The sequence below is a fragment of the Trematomus bernacchii genome, unplaced genomic scaffold (genome assembly GCF_902827165.1).
Source record: "Trematomus bernacchii unplaced genomic scaffold, fTreBer1.1, whole genome shotgun sequence".
NCBI classification, from domain to species: Eukaryota; Metazoa; Chordata; class Actinopteri; order Perciformes; family Nototheniidae; genus Trematomus; species Trematomus bernacchii.
The window spans coordinates 7,413,329-7,432,999 of NW_022987477.1; the positions used below are offsets into that span (position 1 = coordinate 7,413,329).

At 39.3% G+C, this 19,671-nt stretch overlaps 1 protein-coding gene across 1 annotated transcript in view; it reads left to right on the top strand.

Moving 5' to 3' along the window:
* Positions 1-14,366, top strand: part of LOC117495682 (protein disulfide-isomerase TMX3-like) — a 30,489-nt gene extending 16,123 nt beyond the window's left edge. Inside the window, exons 13-16 of the mRNA XM_034147122.1 lie at positions 2,908-2,964; positions 6,015-6,144; positions 7,537-7,605; positions 11,368-14,366. Coding sequence (XP_034003013.1) covers positions 2,908-2,964; positions 6,015-6,144; positions 7,537-7,605; positions 11,368-11,655 — 544 coding nt within the window. The 3' untranslated portion in view covers positions 11,656-14,366. The remainder of the gene's footprint in view (positions 1-2,907; positions 2,965-6,014; positions 6,145-7,536; positions 7,606-11,367) is intronic.
* Positions 14,367-19,671: the final 5,305 nt, after the last annotated feature.

Sequence of the window (19,671 nt, forward strand, 5' to 3'; positions counted from 1 at the left end):
AAGAAATACACTTTAAATGTGTCATTTCGCAACTGTATTACTCATTTTCGCTGTTAGTGGACTGTAAAGGTTGCTAAGGCAGACGGTAGAAAATGGAGATGATGCAAAAGCACAGACACTTAAATGTTTAACTTTAGGCTCCTGAAATAACTGCTGTGATTCAGTGTCGGCAGCTGGTAAAGAAAACATGTTGAATTTGAATCGGCTAAAGTCGATGTTCTTTAAAATACCTATCACTCCCTGCGGGGCAAAAGGCGACATCTTTTAAAGGATTAATAGAAGAAAAAGTATCACATCTTCATCATTATGTTGTGTTTAAGTTCCTCACTGTGCCCCGTCATTGCTTCATCAGAGAGTTTTTGTTGCGTTTCATTGAAGAGGTATATCTCAAACCGCCATGATCAAAGCGTTTCTCTCTCTCCAGGCATTCCCATTAGGACCGATTGAATTACACAGCTCCCTATCATCTATTGAATCCGCCACGCAGCTCTGTGCTGTTTTTTTTTTGGAAGACTTTTGAGTTTCGGAATCCCTACTGAGATCAGAGATGCCTGCAGTGCTCTGACACACCTAAACGGTACTTGTAATTACAAGTTCTTCAGCGACGCCCCCGGTGGTGGGCGGCGGCAAATCATAAAGTCAACAGATCACAGGTGCTGACTGACGTTTAAATGCGTCGACGTCATTTGATGCAGTCATATGTCGTGGTAACATTTTGACAGAACAATATATTCAAATCAAGAACTAGTGTGTGTGTGGAAAGGCACTTGACTACATCACACTCGTGGGAAAGTCAGTTAGTGGGTGTGTTGCTCTTGAATTCTGCACCATTCCTTATTGTGTTGGCATTTACTTGTGACATTTGATGCAACAAGACTGGACAAGATGAAGCCTTGTTAACAGAGAGTTTCTCACAAACGCTAACCTTTGACTTCCTGTCCATAACCTTTCCACATGCTTTTACCTGTTCAAGGCAGTTGGAACATCTTAAAGCACACGTTACCTTTTATGTTTTAAAAGGTTATATTTATGGAATCCACAGGACTCCATTCTGTAGTTCTCCTCAACGCTACAGAGCTTCAACGTGTCTTTCAGCATTTTGTTTTGGCTTTCTGCTTGGCAACTTTACTGTTTTTGTGCTGTATTCAATACAAACTCCCTAAACCCAGAGTATGTTACCTGCAAGTAAACAGCCTGATATCTTTGAAGGCCAAAAGAAAAGCTAAAGGAATGTTTATGCTGTTAAACATTTCGTTAACACGTTTCTCATCAACTTTACAAGGTCAACGTTGCATTCACATTTTGTTGTGCTGTGATTGGCCAAAATAAATAAATATATTGGTATAAGAATATTTTAAAGCTACTACCCACATGGTAGTATTATGAATAATACCCAGCAATGCAAGCCAATACCCTATCCAGGCTTTTTTTTTTTAAACAGCAAAGTGTGCTCTCTGGCCATCTGAGTCATTTGAAAGATTTCTAAATATATTACAGAAAGTTGCTTTAATATATTTAATATTGTATGTTGTGATCTGTGTATATGTGATTGATTTCTCTTCCTGTACCCTTGTGTTTATTATAGTTTTTCAAAAGATACAGTTTTCACACATAGTGTTGAGAGCTTAGAACTTCATGGTGATAAATGACATGGTTTTCCTTGAAGACCATCATTGTGTATTATAAACAACCTTCTCTATGTTGGCAATATAATGCTGTTTACCATGACACCCACTTTCCCTGGAATATAAATTCTGTAAATCTGGCTTTAGAAAACACTCTTCTTTTCATGAGAACCACATGGCGTGTCCGATAACGTCAATAAAAATTACATTCAGTTGTAAAAATCCATCGAGTTAAAATGAGTAGCAGACACTTAAGCATTTACCATTGGGAACATTTAGCACAAATCTCCAACTCTGGTGCATTCTTGCTCCGTGCCGCCTCTCACATGAACGTTTCTCAGTAATTTGACTCACCCTTCTTGGCTGGTTTGCTCAACAGCCTTGCCAAGAAATGTGAGTGGGAGTGGGAAAATGGACATTCATGGGAAACGGATCTGTAAATATTGTTCGAATTGATAATATAGAGGAATTCACATTTTGTGTGTCCCAGAAGTTGAATATTTTTGATGAGCTTTATTCCCAGTCACTATTGTCAGCAATATTAAACCTAACAAAGAGTGATGTAATATTGCTTTTCACTGGAGTTATGATATAGTCTTCATAATGGTGTCATTGATATAAGGGCAGGCGGCATTGTGAAGCACCCTGGGGGACAAAAGCGCGAGATGTAGCTATGATTCAATACGAATATAATATATATATATATATATATATATATATATATATATATATATATATATATATAGACCCTATAATCAGTCATTCAGTGGAAGTCACTGGCTTTTTCCTGGACTTGTGCAACCCCCTCCCCCACACTTTCCTAGTCTTCCCACAATACACTCTGCTCAGACATACTGCAGCACAATGAGATACAAATTGAATTCCTCCTACCGCCTTATCATTTAGATAAATCACCTGAGTCTTTTCTGTGGTGGGAAAAGATGAGGAGAAACGGGAGACAGCACAGGACGGAGCTTTGGGGATATGAAAAAATTTTCATAGCAGAAACATGCGATTGTATTCAAGGTGCTGTCAAATTTGTGGGTGTAGGTTCCTATTTTTATGGAGTCCGCTAAGGAAGGGAAAAATGCTTTGGGAATTGTGCTGTGTTATATCAATATGTATTATCATTTATGACAATGGGTACCAAAAGCAAAAAATACATAAAAAAGAAATGACATCAAAATAAATACTTTAAAAAAAGGAAGGAGAAAATATGTATGTTGTACAGTATGTTGTTTTTGCTATTTGCTCATTCCACTGCTTTGTCTTCCCTCTACAGAGACTTCCAGTTTGGCCACATGGATGGGAACGACTACATTAACAGCCTCATTATGGGGTGAGTGTTTCAAATCCAGCCCACCTCTCTCTTTTCATGTTATCCTGCTCTTTTTCTCTACCTCATATTACCTTCTGTCAGCTACTTATGCAGCGCGGGACTGACTTGTAATGCCAGCCTCTGCCATTAAAGATGCTCTCTTGTGGAGAAGTCAATTACACAAACTGTCATTTCTTTTTTTAGTGCTCTTGGAAATATAAACCCACCCCCCCCACCATCACACTCGCATATGATATGAAAAAAAGCTTCCCACAAATCTGCCTGTGCGAGTACATTATAGTGGGAGGAATATATGAGGAATTTACGGATAAGGCTATGCATGGATTAGATCTATAGCGGCCATGTGTCTTAATAACTTGTCAAAGGGCAGCACTAATGATACAGAGCCAAGCCGCCTGTTGGTGTGTCGGGCTAGGAGGGGGGGGGGGGGCCTGCTGCTGCTGACATCACACACTTTTAATTAGACGGAACTCCGCTAGTGTTACAGGGCTGTAGTAGTCAGCGTGTCTGTTTTGTACCCACTAAAGTACAGTGTCTAATTATGTGTGTTGTGTGTGTGTGAGAATCTCTGAGCGTAATGGACCGCTGCAGGATGTTATTTTAATTTGAGTATTTTATTGTTTGTATAAGGGAGATTACAGCAGACATGGTTGTTTAAGTCCTGTGTAATTAAAAGTGGCGGTAAGTACAGTAGGAGACATGTTGGAAATATTACAACAACAGACTCCTGGTGCACGGCTGACATGAGACAGGCACCGTTTTGTATTGTAAGAATAAAAGAGGTGATTAGCTTTCCTAATTTTGTATTAGTTGATGCAATATGTATTTGCCGGGCTCTCCAGGACTGGATTTGGCTGCTGTAGCGCGGGATTAATTGCCCTCCTTTGAGGAATAAAATCCTGGCCTGTCGATGGCCACTAATTCTCTCCCTTAGGAGGGCCAGGGAAATAAATCTGATGGCTTTTTATCCCTCTTTCTGTCATCACAGCGATTACTGTGTTCTGGCAGCCCTCTTTCTGGCGTGAGGCTGCCCCTGCTTTCACCAGAGGCACATGGAAACACTCATGAATCCACACATATACAACATGAGCACCACTCTAAGCCCAGGGCTGCCTCTGCATCTGTCTAAACGTTGGATTATCACTAACCCCTTATATGGAATGCGTTGTGGGCTGTAAAAAAAACCTGAAGAGATGTGAGGTGACTGAAAAGTCTGTGTGAAGGGGAGAGTTGTAATCATAGAATGTGAATGAATACAAAGACCACTGTAATACCAACTGGCAATGTGTGACAATTGCACGTTTCAGCTCACAAACAGCAGTATAAATACATTTAGTCTACAGATTTAAATATGCAGTATTTCATCAAAAAGTTGTTCTTTTTTTTAGGTGGCAGATTGATGGTCCAGATTGTATGTCTCAGTGCATCCAAAATATATGTTTTCTGGACACACTGTGATAATCATTATCTCTGTTTACGGTGAGCTTTTTAATTAAGTCCTCTTGCAATAATTAAAGCCCAGAAAATGCCTGCAGTAACAAAAAGAGAAACAAAAACGTGGAGAAGACAACATTAATTAATTGCTGATAATGAGCCAGAGTCTCAAAAACAACAACATTAAAATACCCCAAAAGGATTGGACTACAAATAGTTTGGAATTCAGATTTTAATATTGTTCAGCAGGATTAGCTTTCAATTGTTTGTGTTTTGTGTTCCTATGTTTAGTGTTTATGCTTCTTATCTACATAGATAAGAAAATAACCCAAAAATGATATCATGTTAGTTATACACGCATGATAATATTGTGTTAATAATCCAGTGTATAATAAATATAAATAAATAATAATAAAGTGTGCAAATATGGTTACAATCCCTCTACACCACTAAAAATGTATATATTCATAGTACAATAATGTTGTTAATAAAATCTGATATTGTGACTGCCTTAAAATTGTTCTTTTAATATCAAAACAAACATGCATTAAATCCCTATAATTCTATAACGATAATAATAATGGAAAAAAAAAATCCCCCTAATTATACAGTATGGCAGCTGGTTTTGGCAGCGGCGAGGGAAATGACTTAAATATGTGTTTACTGCTAGCTATAATTCTATACAGTACAGTATATGAGCCTTCATTATGGGTGGCAAACCCCCAGCAGTCTCCACCTAGGTGAATAGGCTAATCCATATTTACTTTAAATGGGTGCCATCTGTTGGAGTGGGCTGGATGTCAGATGTACTGCGCCCTCATAACGTGTGTGTGTGTGCACATGAGATTGCAGTTCTCAGCTGGACAGGGTAGTGAGGCGTTGATGACTCTTCCGCATTGGCGTGTGTTTGCACTCCTGATCGCAGCATGGGGACAGTGATGAATGCGTGTGTGTGCAATTTGTTGCCGGGTTGAGTAACACTGCAGGGGTGTGAGGTGGCAGTGTCGTGATGGACCGTGTATGTGTGTATATGTGTGTGTTCGAAGCATTGGGATACCTTATCTAAGCCAAGGGTTTGGTGCTGTGCGAGACGCCGGAAGAGGGATTGCCTGTTTATATGACCTTGTTCGCTATCGCACTGTGTTTTGTAATTCCTCTGCTGATTTGTGGAAATAAGTGGGCTGGGGAGTGTGCAGTGTCTCTGTATACGCCTTGTATGTGTCTCAGTATGGATGCTTTCCTCTGGACTCCCAGCGATTCACTTGTCAGCAGCAATTTGTAAAGGTCTCTTTAACTGTGACCGTTACAGACCCATAAAGCCCCTGAGTGGCGCACTGTATGCATAAAAGATAGAAGAAATGCCACTCTAAAATAGGCCATCGCCTTTTTCCTCAGACAGAAAAAAACCCCTCCTCTCTTAGAAATAATGCTCATGGGAAAAGTTAGGTTGCTCTGAGTACAAAGGGTTTGTTTGTCTTGCTATTTCATTCTCTCTGTTGCAATTTCCTCTTGAAAGGAATCACAATTTGTTCCCATCCAACGATGCACTTTGATAATGGCAGTCCAAGGTGCCGGGGTTAGGAAGATTAAAAGCTGTGTTTCCTGTTTTTCCTCAGCGAGGTGACGGTGCCCTCCGTTATCATCCTCAACACATCCAACGAGCAGTACTTCCTGCCCGGCGAGCCCATCGAGACCATGGAGCAGCTGGTCCAGTTCATCAACGGCGTTTTGAACGGTTCTGCACAGGTCCAGATCTTCTCCTCTTCCCTCCCCCCCCTCCGCTGCTTTCTGTTTATGCATTCAGCTCAGAGTAGCCCCTTGCCCTCCCTTCCCTGCATGTTGTACCATTGTAATCACACCAGTGGTCTCCATTAATCAGGCATGTTGTCTTGCATTTTAAGTCCATTGTCCTAGCAGATGAGGTATTTTTTTGTAATCTCCTTTTCCATGTTTATATTTCATACTGCTGCCCTTCCTGAATGGATTATCTATAATAATTGTTTCAAACACTGAGATTACACCATAACTCTTTAATCTGGAAATAAAATGTCATCTCTTTCCTCTGAAGTCACCACATGCATTAAACCATAAGCCAAACAGCCAGAGGTCTTGTCCTATTCTTTCTTGGAAAAAATAGACAGGACCTCTAGCTGTTTGCCCCGGCTATTTTTTGCTTGGTAAAACAAACCTCCTCCCACCGAAAAAAGCAGCCACAGAAACCTCCATGTTTCTGCAGTCCGGTTGAAACCAAGGACAGTTTCAGTGTCTTCCTGTCATGCTTGTAAAATCTACCATGAGGCTTGTTGGTGCTTCATGTAGAAATACACAAAGTAATGGACACTGGACAGAAAAATTGTAAAAGCTAGATTTCATGGGTGTCTTATCCTTTCTTGGGGAAACACGAAAAGTTGATTTATTTTCTTTCTGTTGAGTCCCGAACATTTGCATAAATCTCCCATGGGGATTCTAAGGGAATTCCTAAAAAAAAAGCATCTCCTTTTCCCAGATTTCTGCTCTTGTGGTACATAGGCAAGCTTCAGTTTCCCGCTCTCTATCCTTTGCGATAAGAAAGCATCTACAATGCCATAAAAATGTTTGATAAAACTTCTCAAACTACTTATGCAGTCCTCGCACGGCATAAACATAGGTCTGTGCAACAGCTGCTTCCACGAGAAAGAAAAAAAAACATCCCATTTCAACGCGCTCACAGCAGTCCTGCTCAGTCAGAGCTCACTAATTGGCCATCTTGATGAATTAGCGCCGGGACAGATCACCCATTGGCTGCCCAGGTGCTGTTGCTCACAAATGAGCTCAGACAGAGAACTGCTGGACTGAGTAAACTAGAAGCTGGTCATTTGTGCAGAGAAGCGGCTAATTAAACAATATTTTAAATGTCTGGGATGTACTACTGACCATTAAGTCCTGGATAACTGGGAGCATACTGCACGAGTAGTTTTGAGAAGTTTTAATTGACAAATTGATAATTGTTCTGTTAATTAGGGATTGTCCCTAACTCCTTCTATCAAATTGTTTAACATATAATACACCGTAACTCATCAGAATCAGAATACCTTTATTCGTCCTACAGAGGGGAAATGTACGTCATCCGTCTGTATTAAATGGTGTGTCTCCCTGCAGGCGAATGGAGGTGACGGCTTCATTCAGAGGATCAAACGTGTGGCCTTCGATGCCAGATCCACCATTATGGTAAGTTGTTGAGTTTCTTTTAAGTAGCTACAGTACACGAAGAACATTTCCCTAGCACAATGTCACTGAAATACAATAATGTGTCATATCATATTTCTATTATTATTTGGTTATTTAGGTTAGGTTCATTTAAACCAAACCAACCCAGAACAATTTGCACAATAATTCTTTTGCACAATTATAATGTATATTCAATCCAATGCCATTATGTGACGATAGTATATTTCTATATATTCCTGTAGCCTAGTGAGACTACGGAGTACTCAATTTATCTTATTGTATCTTTTTAACTTGGGTAACCCTTTACAATGCTGCTGGAACAAAATCATTTCCTAATTTTTGGATGAATAAAGTATATATCTATATATCTATCTAATTGCGAAATAGGTAAAAACATGTTCCTCATCAGAATACCGCATCATGAGTTTCACAAATTCAGGTTGACCTTTTTTGACTCGATTAAATCTTTAAAACTCACATATTTCAGATATATTTAGTTTTATTTTACGAGTTTATTTTCTGTAGATATTAGAGAAGGTATACATATAGGTAAACTGCCATTAATTGCATTTTAAGGCCACTTGGAAGCAGTGCAATAAAGCCTAAAAATCAAGTTTAAGACGAAGCTAATAAGGCAATTTGTTTGACGTAACAACATTTGCATAAATATGGAGTTGAGGTTCTGAAGAAAAAGCAATAATAGTGAACAAAGAAATGAAATTTGTGGCCAAAACAATGAGCTGAAAGATGCTAAAACACTCATAAACTAAAGACAAACCACACATTCAGGTGAGATATCTTTTTAAGGGTTTGTCTGTATGACAATTCACATTACACATTGTCATTGGTCCACTGTTGATTCCAAAAAAAAGTATTCCTATGAGTATCAGCCTAATATTATTGTTCCCATCTTGATTTACTACGGTAACCTGCTGCCCAACCCAAACACCATTCATTTTTACGATGCTACTGAACACCTTGTACTTGTTTATATGCTTCATACCATGCCTCACCTTGTCAGTGTTTGCCAATTTAGGTAAAATACTGTATATTGCAAATGCCCAGGAGCCCTGCTCTTTCCCCGTCCAAGAAAAACAACATTCAGAGGACAAGACGGGGAGAACGGCCCAGAATATGCAATGTAGGCAGAAAACACATTACGGAAAAAGAGAATCAGGAAACACAGATGAGGTGGAGTGAAGACAAGTAGACAGGGTCAGGAGGCTGAACGTGCTTCTCCTCCCACTTTTACTCTAAGTACTTGGTTCTTTTAAGGCAACTGGTGTTTTTTTCTTTCTACCACGGGTGTGATGGGAATGTAAATACAGCTGTGTTGTACTGTAACCACAGATAAAGCTGTCCTTAAAGGGATGTGGAGAACTCTTAAAGGAAAATTATAGATGTTATTCCGGAAGAGGTGGAAAATTGAAGGTATAGCGACTTCTAGAAGTTGACCTTGAAGTGAGAAGAATGTTTTTATTGAATGTTTTAACTTTTAAGTTGTCAGATCCGGTTTCATAGTTCATATCAGTGGAACGTTTTTATACAAAAAAATGTATTCTGAGCTGTATAAGAACAAAGTGTTCAGGGTTTTATTTGTTTCTCATTAGCAGCTCCACAAGAGTAAGTAACCTACATTCGGAGGGCTTGTCTTAAACCTACAAGAGTTTATTTTCTTCTTCCTTTCTTAAATGTGATGAGCTGCATGCATCAGCACGGCTAGCCTTGCTAACAGTGTCTCGATATGATACGAAGCAGAAAGGCAGCAGCTATCACCTTGTCCCCGGAGAGCCTATCTGAATGCACGTCTGACAGGAGCATGAGGAAGCAGCCACATTAGCCGCTATGACTCATTGCCAGCTGTGTTAGCATAGCATACCCATCTCTACCTCATCTAGCATCACACGGCACCGGCAATTACCATCCCTCTTCCTGTGGCAATGACTGCAGGCAACATGAATATTTCTCTTCTTCTCAGCTCGGTGCCTGACAGAAGTTGTGACCGAATACTCCCTTCTAGGTACATTGTCTCTGATGTATCCTGCTGTACTAAAGCCAAATGACTCATTTGTCACCGAGATCATTTAAAGAGGAAGTTGTCCTTCAGTGACTCGGACATTGTTGTGCCCGCGGGGATCGTGTTTCGCGGTAGTGGAGTGTGCCAGAAATGTTAAATTTTCTATGCAGGTTCAGGGAGACATGGATGTGATTGAGCTCTTGGAGCATTTACTGTATTTTCATCTATCTGATCCTTGGGGATTAATGCAGTGACACTTTCATTTACCAGAAACTAAATGATATTGAGTCTACAGGTTATAAGTGAAGAGGAAAAATATAGAATACTTTATCTTACTGAAGGAAAAACAGTCATTCACAACATATGCAGCTCATATATACACAAAGCTACAGATGTTTGTGTTGTACAATACACCAAAGGATTACAGATAAAAGGTTAACACACTTCAGTATGGTCATCAGTGTAAAACAAAATAAAAGCAAACAAGACAGCACATTACAAGACGGAACACAACAGTATAACATAATACAGACATCGCGAAAATACATGACAGAAATATAATTAATGCTTAAATATTAAAGCCTGCCCGAGTTTCTGCAAATTATTTGTGACCTGCCTTCTAAACACTCTCACGAAGCTTAATGGCGGAATGCAAATGAATGAATAAATGAATGAATAAAAAATGCACAGTCTCCACTGAAACAATAAAAGGCTGCCTGCAATTTTTCTCACAAACACTTTTGGATCTCTAAATAGGATTTTGAATTCACTCTACCCTAATAGCTTAGGCTCTTTACTCTTGTAAACACTGGCTGTTTAGAGACATGTAACCCTTTTATTAAACAGCCTGATAACTCACTTCACGTTTATGCTGAAGACGCACTGTGAAAGAGACACAATTGTCAGAAAATGTATTGGCAACTATTTGGATCTTTTAAGTGAAAAATGTCTGAGTACTTTTAAAGAGGAAAAATTATACTCCATTTCAGGTACATATTTTGTGCCTCTACTCCTTTCACCCTCTGTCTGAAACCAGAGCCGAGTGTGCTCTGATTGGTTAGCTGGCCTGCTCTGTTGTGATTGGTCAACCTCTTAGATATGCCCCTCCCTCACATACAATGTGTTAGAGTGCAAGCCAAAAGAAGTGTGTGTGTTACAGACGTCACAATTATGATTATTATTATTATATAATTACAGGATTAAACAAAGGATTTCCACCATGCATTTCAGGCAGAGTGTGTGGGAGAGAAACTCCCTCTGGAGGGAGTTGCGGATTTTAGCCTTTGCAGACCATTTACATGCACCAAAACATATAGAACACACAACAGGAAAGGGAAAACGCCAAAAAGCATAATAAGGCCTCATTAATATAGTATATAATGTAGTGAATTTGCTTGATTATACTTGCATACTTTTAGTTAACTAACATTTTTCATGCAGCCTTTCACTTTCAAAATATCTGAATACTTCCTCCAGGAGCAAAGCAATGTAAAGGGTTTCAAGAAAATTGCAGAGTCCATTCTCATAGTGGTTTAAGTAAACAAGCTTGGATGTTTTTTCTTCTGAAATATATTTAATCGTGCAGCAACATTTTAATATTTTCTCTCTTCTGTGCTTTCCTCATTTACTCCATTATTTCCCTCAACCCATCCCCATTTATTTTCCCTTTTGTCTCCATATTCTCCCTCACACGTCCCTTTTCATTGTCTTCCTTTCATGTTTTGTCTCCTGCTCTCCTACATCAGTCGGTGTTCCGCAGCTCTCCGATGCTGGGCTGCTTCCTGTTTGGCCTACCGCTGGGTGTAATTAGCCTGATGTGCTACGGCATCTGCACAGCCGAGTCGGATGATGGCTCAGATGACATGGATGCGCTCAAGAGGGAGGGCCTGACTGATGAAGAGGAGGAGGACGAGGAGGAGGAGGAGGAGGACGAGGAGAGGCAACGCACCGCTGAGCTGGAGGGCCCCGAAGACGAAGAGAACGAAGAAGACGATGCAGGGGAGAAGGATCCCGAAGAGAAGAAAACCGATTAACACAGGGGCTCCCACCGGAGAGAGGATGAGAGGCCTAGGCAAATGCGGTGACATGAAACTCAAAGACATATCGATGTATTACTGTTCTGCTTCTTTGTCTTTCATATCACTTCCCCTCGAAGCCCCTCTAGCACAGACTGTTCTCCCATCTTCCAGTTCTGTGTTTAAGGCCAGCTGCTGAGAGAAGCCATGTTTCAAAATAAAAGCCTTTTTAATGATGGAGTTTAAAACATAATGTTCAAGAGAAGGAATGACTGTGAATCAAACAAACCACTTATTTATTACGATCGACCAAAGGGTGGTTTATCCTTTGATGTTTGACCCTTTCCCATGTTGTTTTGTTACCACTTAAATGCCCCTATTATGTCCCTTTTTCACGTTTTTTTCTTTCAGAATCCATTTCTTGAATACATCTTGAAACTGAATACACAGAATGATTTTGTTTGCTTCCTACCTTCTACCCAAAGTGATAGATTAAAGTGTGTAGAAAAAGAAAGTGCCCAAGAAGGAACATTTGCCATAAGTCTGTGCTTTTTTCTTTTGTATGTTACTGCCTGAAAATAATTATTCTGCTTCTTCTACTTCTAGGGGTGCTAAGTGCCGAGATAGTCAAACAATTCACTTTATTTCAAACGCCAGCTACCTGTTACTGTCTATTTATGAAAATAATTGATGAAAAAACCTTGAGTGGTAATGGCTATCAGTCTGTCTTATACTAGAATATGGCATATGGATATTTTTTTCAACGTGAAACCTGCTCAGAATTCCTTGCGTAGAAGGTCTGTACCTGTACATCAGACAGTCATAACATGCATCAGTAGTTCCTGCAGCTTTTAACAACTCCTATTGCTCAGATAGACTGGCTCTCTCTGTTTCCTTATTTCAATCTGTCCTCCATCACTGGCTGCTATATTGAATTCAGTAGGCAGGTTGAAGTTTAAATCCTCATGCACTGAGATGTACACTGAGCGTACAAAATATTAAGCCTGTCTTCCTTCTTAGTTTCATTGCTTTTTGTCAGTCATAACCCACTATTGTTAGTTTTCTCAAGGCTCAGAAATCAATCTCAATCCTATTTTAGTTCCCTCATGACTAAAGTGTATGTTGTAGCTTGAATCAAGAAGAGGTTAGAGCTTGCTCTTGGATTCTAGTAGAAAGCTTATTTCATGAAAAGTGCACCCAGCGTAATACAATTTTTTTGAAAAATGCACAGTTGAGTGCATCCAGTTGGATTTTGGGGCACCTGAGAACACCTTTCATTATATTCTATATTAAAGGTAAACCTTAAGTTAACACGAAACTCAGGTTGCAATCTTAAGATTTGATTTACAGTGGTTTCCATGGAGACAAAAGCACGTTTTCATCAATTGTTAAAAGCTCACTTGTGATTAGTGCATTAGCAAAAATAAAAATGCTTTAAAAATATTTCTGCTTATTCACTTTTTGCCAAGCTTTATATAGGAAAATTGAAGCCACTCGTGTGTCTGAAGGGAAACATATGAACCTAGTTTTAGCAGCTGGTTAGCATAGCGTAGCTGAGCACAAACACTATGACTAAGGGAAAACAGCTACCTTGATTCTCTCAAAAGATAATATCACTCACTTTTTAAAATTACATTTCTTTTGTTTATTGTGTAAAATTGGTGTGTGTTTTCTTGTTGCCTGGATACTGACAGGGAATAGCCTATCAGGAAGTCACTGCACCTGCAAATTTAACTTGGCTAACCTCCAGTAAAGCCACAATATTTTTATACAATAGTGTTATTATACAGATTAAACAAACAATATAGTAGGTCCATTAGTGAGCTGGTTGGCAGTTTTTTTTCTTTCAAATATTTAATCACAGTCAAAGATTTGTTTCACCCCGTTTCCAGTCTCTTTGCTAAGCTAGGCTAAGCTAATCAGCTGCTAGCTCTGTTTGCATATCCATCAGACAGACATTAAATTGTTATCGGCAAGTAAGGGTTCTTCCTAAAATGTCAAACTATTCCTCCAGAGTGGTTTGACAGATTATTATTCGCTCTGCATTTGTTTTACATTATTCATATGAAACATTAATTCATTATATTTAACATACAGTGCAGCAGAGTAATTAGAAGTTTGAAATGTGCAATGACAGCTTATACAACAGGCTTTCCCTCAAGGGAACTTTAACACATGGTGATGAATGAGCATTAGCTTCATCACTGACCTTGGGAACAGTGGTGTGACTAAATAATTCTTAACTCTTAGTCCACATCTTAACTTTAGCTTGAGCTTTCAATCGCTTCTCCTATAGTCACAACTGAACTCCTAAATAGACTTTGAATTAAGATGATCTTTTGCGGTTAGTTATACATGTTTTAAGCTGTTTAAATCAATATCGTGTAAAGGTAATCTTCAATTCTCAGCTACACTTTAAAAAAAAAGTGTAGCTGAGTAATACACTTCACGATTTGTTATTCATTTCATTGTGCTTTTATAGTTCAGTAAATATTGTAACTTGATCAACTTAGGAACCTCAACCTAAGCACACCTGTTTTAAATATACAGAAGTTATCTGTATTGTTACTGTGAAACTGCACTAAAGGAAACCATGCCCACACCTTGCCTTCTGGTCTTTGTAGTTGCCTACCATTCTCTGCCAAACTTCCTCTTTGGGTTGGAATTGAGATTGTCACACTTTATTACAGGTTTGAAAGATTGAAATAAAGATTGTCCTCTTTTTTCTGGTCGACTGTTATCTTTTGTCCATCTCATGTACATATTCTTTGCCCGTCTTCCATTTAGACGATCTATTTCTCCATCTATCTCCAATTATCACACATATAAATGTGTTTTCCCTCCATCGACAGTATAATCCTAGGTAGAGGTGTCTCAATTATAGCAGATATAATCACATTTTTGGAGATCCCGGTTAAACCGCGCCTGATTGCTTTACTTGATGTGAAACTCATTTATTTCTTCTCTTTAGGGAATGACAGCGTTCAAAAGTCAAACTTAGATACGTGACTTTACATAATGGAAAATCACCAAGTCCCGGCGTACTTTCTAAAAGGCCTGACCCTTACACAATTTGAGAGAGAGAGGAAAGAAAATGTTGCTTTTGTGAAATTTGATAGGTTGTTTTTCAGGTCTGATAAAGCAGGAGAATGTTCATTTTCCATTGTATGTCATTTAATGGATAAATTACCGCAAAGGGGCAGATAATATATTACTACATCAGAATCAGTGTCATTGAGTGGTGCTGATGCAAAAAGTAATTCACCGCTCAATTACCTCGCTATATATTCTGCGAATGAGTTTCATTGCGTGGCAAATGAAGGAGGCCTGCTGTCTCTTTTCTATCGGAGAAGCAACAAGCTCATGCACTAGACAAGGGCAATTACACCTCGCTTCTCGTTCTGACGTCTGTCTCATGTCGAAATGTATAAAGGCAAGATAGTAATCATACAGGTGTTTAATAGTGGAGGGTCGCGCGGAGGGTCAAGGCAAAATGAGAGATGGAGCATGAGTTTTTCAGGGGAATTCTGAGCTCCGTTTGTGTCACTCAACAATGGCTTATTAGCTTTGCTCACCATGGAAACCAACCCACACTTTTTCCTCTGTAAGGCTTTGCTGATCCAGTTAGAAAAGCAGTATTTTTTGCATTACGGCTGATAGATGACTGCAGCTGCTAAAGTCCGTATGCTGCCACAAATACCTCAATGCCTAATTACACAAACAATGTCGGTAAATTGGACCTTTTCAGATGTCACCTCCCCACAGTAAACGCCTATATTTTATGTGTGTGTTTTTTTTCCCCTTCAGCGGTTATTTATAATATTTCATAGCTCCATCAGACTATTTTTGGTGATGTGACTTCACATCAACAGTTCAACCGGGTTTAATAGCCGCTTGTCAGGCGATTGATGGTTGTTCTAGCTGTTGTTATGACCTGACATTTTGCAACACTTTTCCTTTGGATTGTGTGAAATCGACTGTGGGAAGAAGCCCATCAAAGCTGTCACAACTTCTGTGTAAACATTTTAAATATACACAGAGGAGGATAGTAACTGTCAGCTGAAAAGAAGATAAGAACAACACATTCAGAGTCCAATTTACACACTGATAATCTACATTACATATTGACTCTTTCAATAGAAAAAACATACATTTTGGAAACAGTTTTTATTACAATTTCAATCATGATTTCAGTTTTGACACTGTCCTATGAAAACCTAAACTCTCCATTAGTGCTCCCTGGTGATAAAGGTCACCACAAAATGGCCACACTGCATACAATCACATCTATTGATGGCAGCCCCCTACTGTACACTGCTTTCCTTTCTCTCCTGGAACATAGTTACAGAAATAGAGAGAGTACAATGACATTCCCATTCAAAGCAGTGGACATTTTTATGTGTATCCTTCTGTTGACATTCTAAAGAACTGTGATAATTGAAGCAGGCATTTCATAGCATATGGTCAATACCTGCACTTCAGTGCTAAACAACTTTAAAAAACGTTTGTAATGACCACGTTAAAGTGTTTGTATACTCTGATTCTTTTTCTCAGCATATACAAATCTTTAGTCCAAATTCATGGTCCTTTTAAAAACAGGCTTTGAAGATGCAATATGGTTGTATCACTTATATTTAGAAGAAACAGCTTGATGTAAGCAGATAACTTTCACAAGCAGGACTTCACTGTTATCCCCACTTCGTCAATACACAACAATAACACTTCCTTGTTTCTTAATCACATGTGACTAAACTAATCAATCAGGACAAAGGAGGCCTTAGGCTTAAATATAGGAAATCCATAGAGTTAGACTCAGAAGAATATGGCCACTGTTTCAAAGTCACTGATATTACAAAATGTACTTTAACACTACAGTACATTTAATTTAGCTGACGCTTTTACCCAAAGCGACTTACAATAAGTGCAATAAACCATGAAGATACAAATTCCAATTAGCAAGATGCTGGTAAATTAGCTTCAAATAAGCTAAACCATTGTAAGTGGTCCATTGGTATTAAATGTGCTAAAGCCCTTTACTGTAAGTATGACAATATTCTTTCAATATATGTTATTAAAAAATGTGAATTATGAACTGTTGCTCACATTACTCACAACATTACTGAGTATAAACTCAACCTAAATATTTTTGATTATTTGCTATGCGTAGTTGCACTTGATAAACTATGCTAAACTTTGCTCACTGTTCAAGTGTGAAGCATGGTAAATGGTCTATTAGAAATGATACAAATTCAAGACGAGTGCAGCTCAGCGCCGCATCCAAACTCCATATCTTGGTTTGTGACAAATCTTGATTTTTAGCTGAAGCGTACAAATGATGCAACGCTCCGCAGAGAATAACAAGTGCATGGCTCATATTATCCTTGTCACCTCTAAAAGCACTGTAAGCATTTCCCCGTTGAGTGTTTCTGCTTATCAATCTGCTGTCACACAGCTGCTGCCTAATGATGTCGCCCGGGTCGTGATCATTTACTGAAGGGACCTGTCTCCTCGGGGGGGGTCAGGGTGACTTACAGTACCTGCAGATGTAACTGTTATGGAGGAGGTGATATGAGCCTGAGCGCAGCTGCTGTTGCCGTCACTTGCCAGGGGCTAGATCCCTTCTCCAACCTTATTACCCAAAGAGCTTAAAATCAGCTTTCAGAGTCAAGGTAAACCACGGGTTCATCGACACATGAGGGTGTGTGTCACAACCTTCATAGCATGAGTTTAATCTGATCCTTAGTCCTTCCACTCAGATATCTAGGGATGTTACGTGACTGGCCTGCTGGGTCCAGAGCTTAGGCTACTCCCAGCTGGGTTTTAATGATCGGACAGTAACAACACTTATCCACACTCAACGATACTTATATTGCACACACACTGTTTTGCAGCTCAAGCAGCACATTTGAAAAGGGAGAACTTGTGGTCTCTGAATCCCTTTAACCCCTGAAAACGGGATAACTCAGGGAATACTACTGGAGCATGAGGAGCTGAGCATGAGATTGTGTGAATAAAGTGGGATTTATTTAAGTTAAGAGCTTTTGCACATTAATCCCTTCAGGGCATGTCTAGAACATTTTGATGGGTCGGGGTCACAAGCTCAGAAGAGAGGGCCGTGTTTATATGGAATATATATACTACCTGATCATAAAACCATCTTTACATCACTGCAATAGAGACAAGAATCAAATGTGGCTTGTTGTGGAGAGAGAGATATGATTTCAATTTATTGGTGGTCTTTAAATATTAATGGACTACTATATCTAATAAACATGTAGCTAAAAGGGTATACGTGACTTCTGTTTTAGTTTTAATTAGAGCTGGACCCACACTGGTGTATTAAATTATTCATTGCCCGTTTAGCTTTGGATATTATCCTCCATACGGTTGATCTTTTATATAAATTGCAGCGTTTAAGCGTCAGTCTTCTTATCTTGTTTGTACATGATTTGTTCTAGATTGATTCTGTGCTAAACACACACATTACACGGTCGACCAAATATTCCCAAAAAAAGAAATCTAAACAAATAAGAAAGAAATAAGAAAGATGTAATACTTATTACTGTGAATACAGAGGAAAAAGGAGAGAGTTAGAGAAAAAGGTTTAGCATTTTGAAAAATAATCACATTTGTCGCAGTCTCGCAGACCAGCCAGTCTCATGTCTGCTAGCTAAACATAAAGCTAAAGCCAGGATTGACTTAGCTTAGCTTTAAGCCTGGGGGGTATACTACGAATCAAGATCTTCGTTTAGCAAGCTAACTTCAGTGGTTTCCGGTCCTACGAAGCTGGTTCACTTTTTAGCGGGCTAGATAACTTATTCTGAACGGCTATCCTCCGGAGCAGGATAGATTCCAGGATAAAAGCACTGCCTGCTGACCAATCAGAGCTCAGTGTGCGGAGTTTAAAGCGATCAATTCATATGACAGGAGGAGAAAGGAAATACAGTTTAAACTGCCGTTGCAGGAAAGACGACCGGCCAAAATCACCGACTGTGTGAATGTGAAAATTAATAGAATATCCCCTCCCATCTTCAGAGCAATCTGACTATTATAACATTAGCGTTAAGAAAGCTTACTTAAATATCTGCCACAACATAAGTAACCGGATCAAAGTAACATTAAGTACAGTCCGCGGCACTGTGAGTGCAGACGTCGATGTGTCTCATTATCATTCATATCACATTATATCACATCATCATAATGTATAATATATTTCCTTATCTGAGTCAGCTACTTGAGCCGTATCTGGCGTGCAACACTCACAGTGTCACATACTGTATGCAGAAGTATTATTTTAAGCAACACATTAAGTTGACGAAACACTCGAGTCAAATGTAATTAAAGTCAGATCCACTCGTGTCTTAGACGGGGCATATCATAAACCTGTTGATGTACGCATTCAAACACTTTTTCTTTTACCAGCTGTAGCCTATTCACCTTGTAGCTGCAACTATGTGGCTTTTATCCTGGATAAAGTGTTTAAGTCATGGATGTTTAAAGTTTAACGTCTTCATATTTGTCTAATATTAGTTGACTTTTCATTCAGGAAATATATGACGCGCTGCGCTGTCAGTACACGGCTTGTCCATGTTTGTGATTGGTCGAACACTCCAAATACCACCCCTTTTATGTGAACGCGCACGTAACTAGATAGGACACGGCTGGCTTGAGCGATCGAGTTGATAGCCAGCGTCGTAGGACCGTTTAGCGAGAGCGGTTTCTTTTTGGATTTAGTCAACCGGATAACTCAAAACATATCCAGGATATGTTGAACTAGATTCGTAGTATACCCCCCTGGTTCGCCTGACTCGGTCCGAAGGTGGTGCTTAGCCAGGAGCAGTGATTTCCAGAAGTAATCCACCATAAAATAATAAATTCTTTGTACATTCAACAAAAATAGCCTACAACATGTTAAATATAGGTGCTAAGCGGAGCCAGGTTCATTATTACCTTTTGTTTGCAGTCTTTACACAAAGCTAAGCTAATTCTCTCTTGGCTCCAGTTTTCTACCTAATAGTCAGAGAATGTTATTTC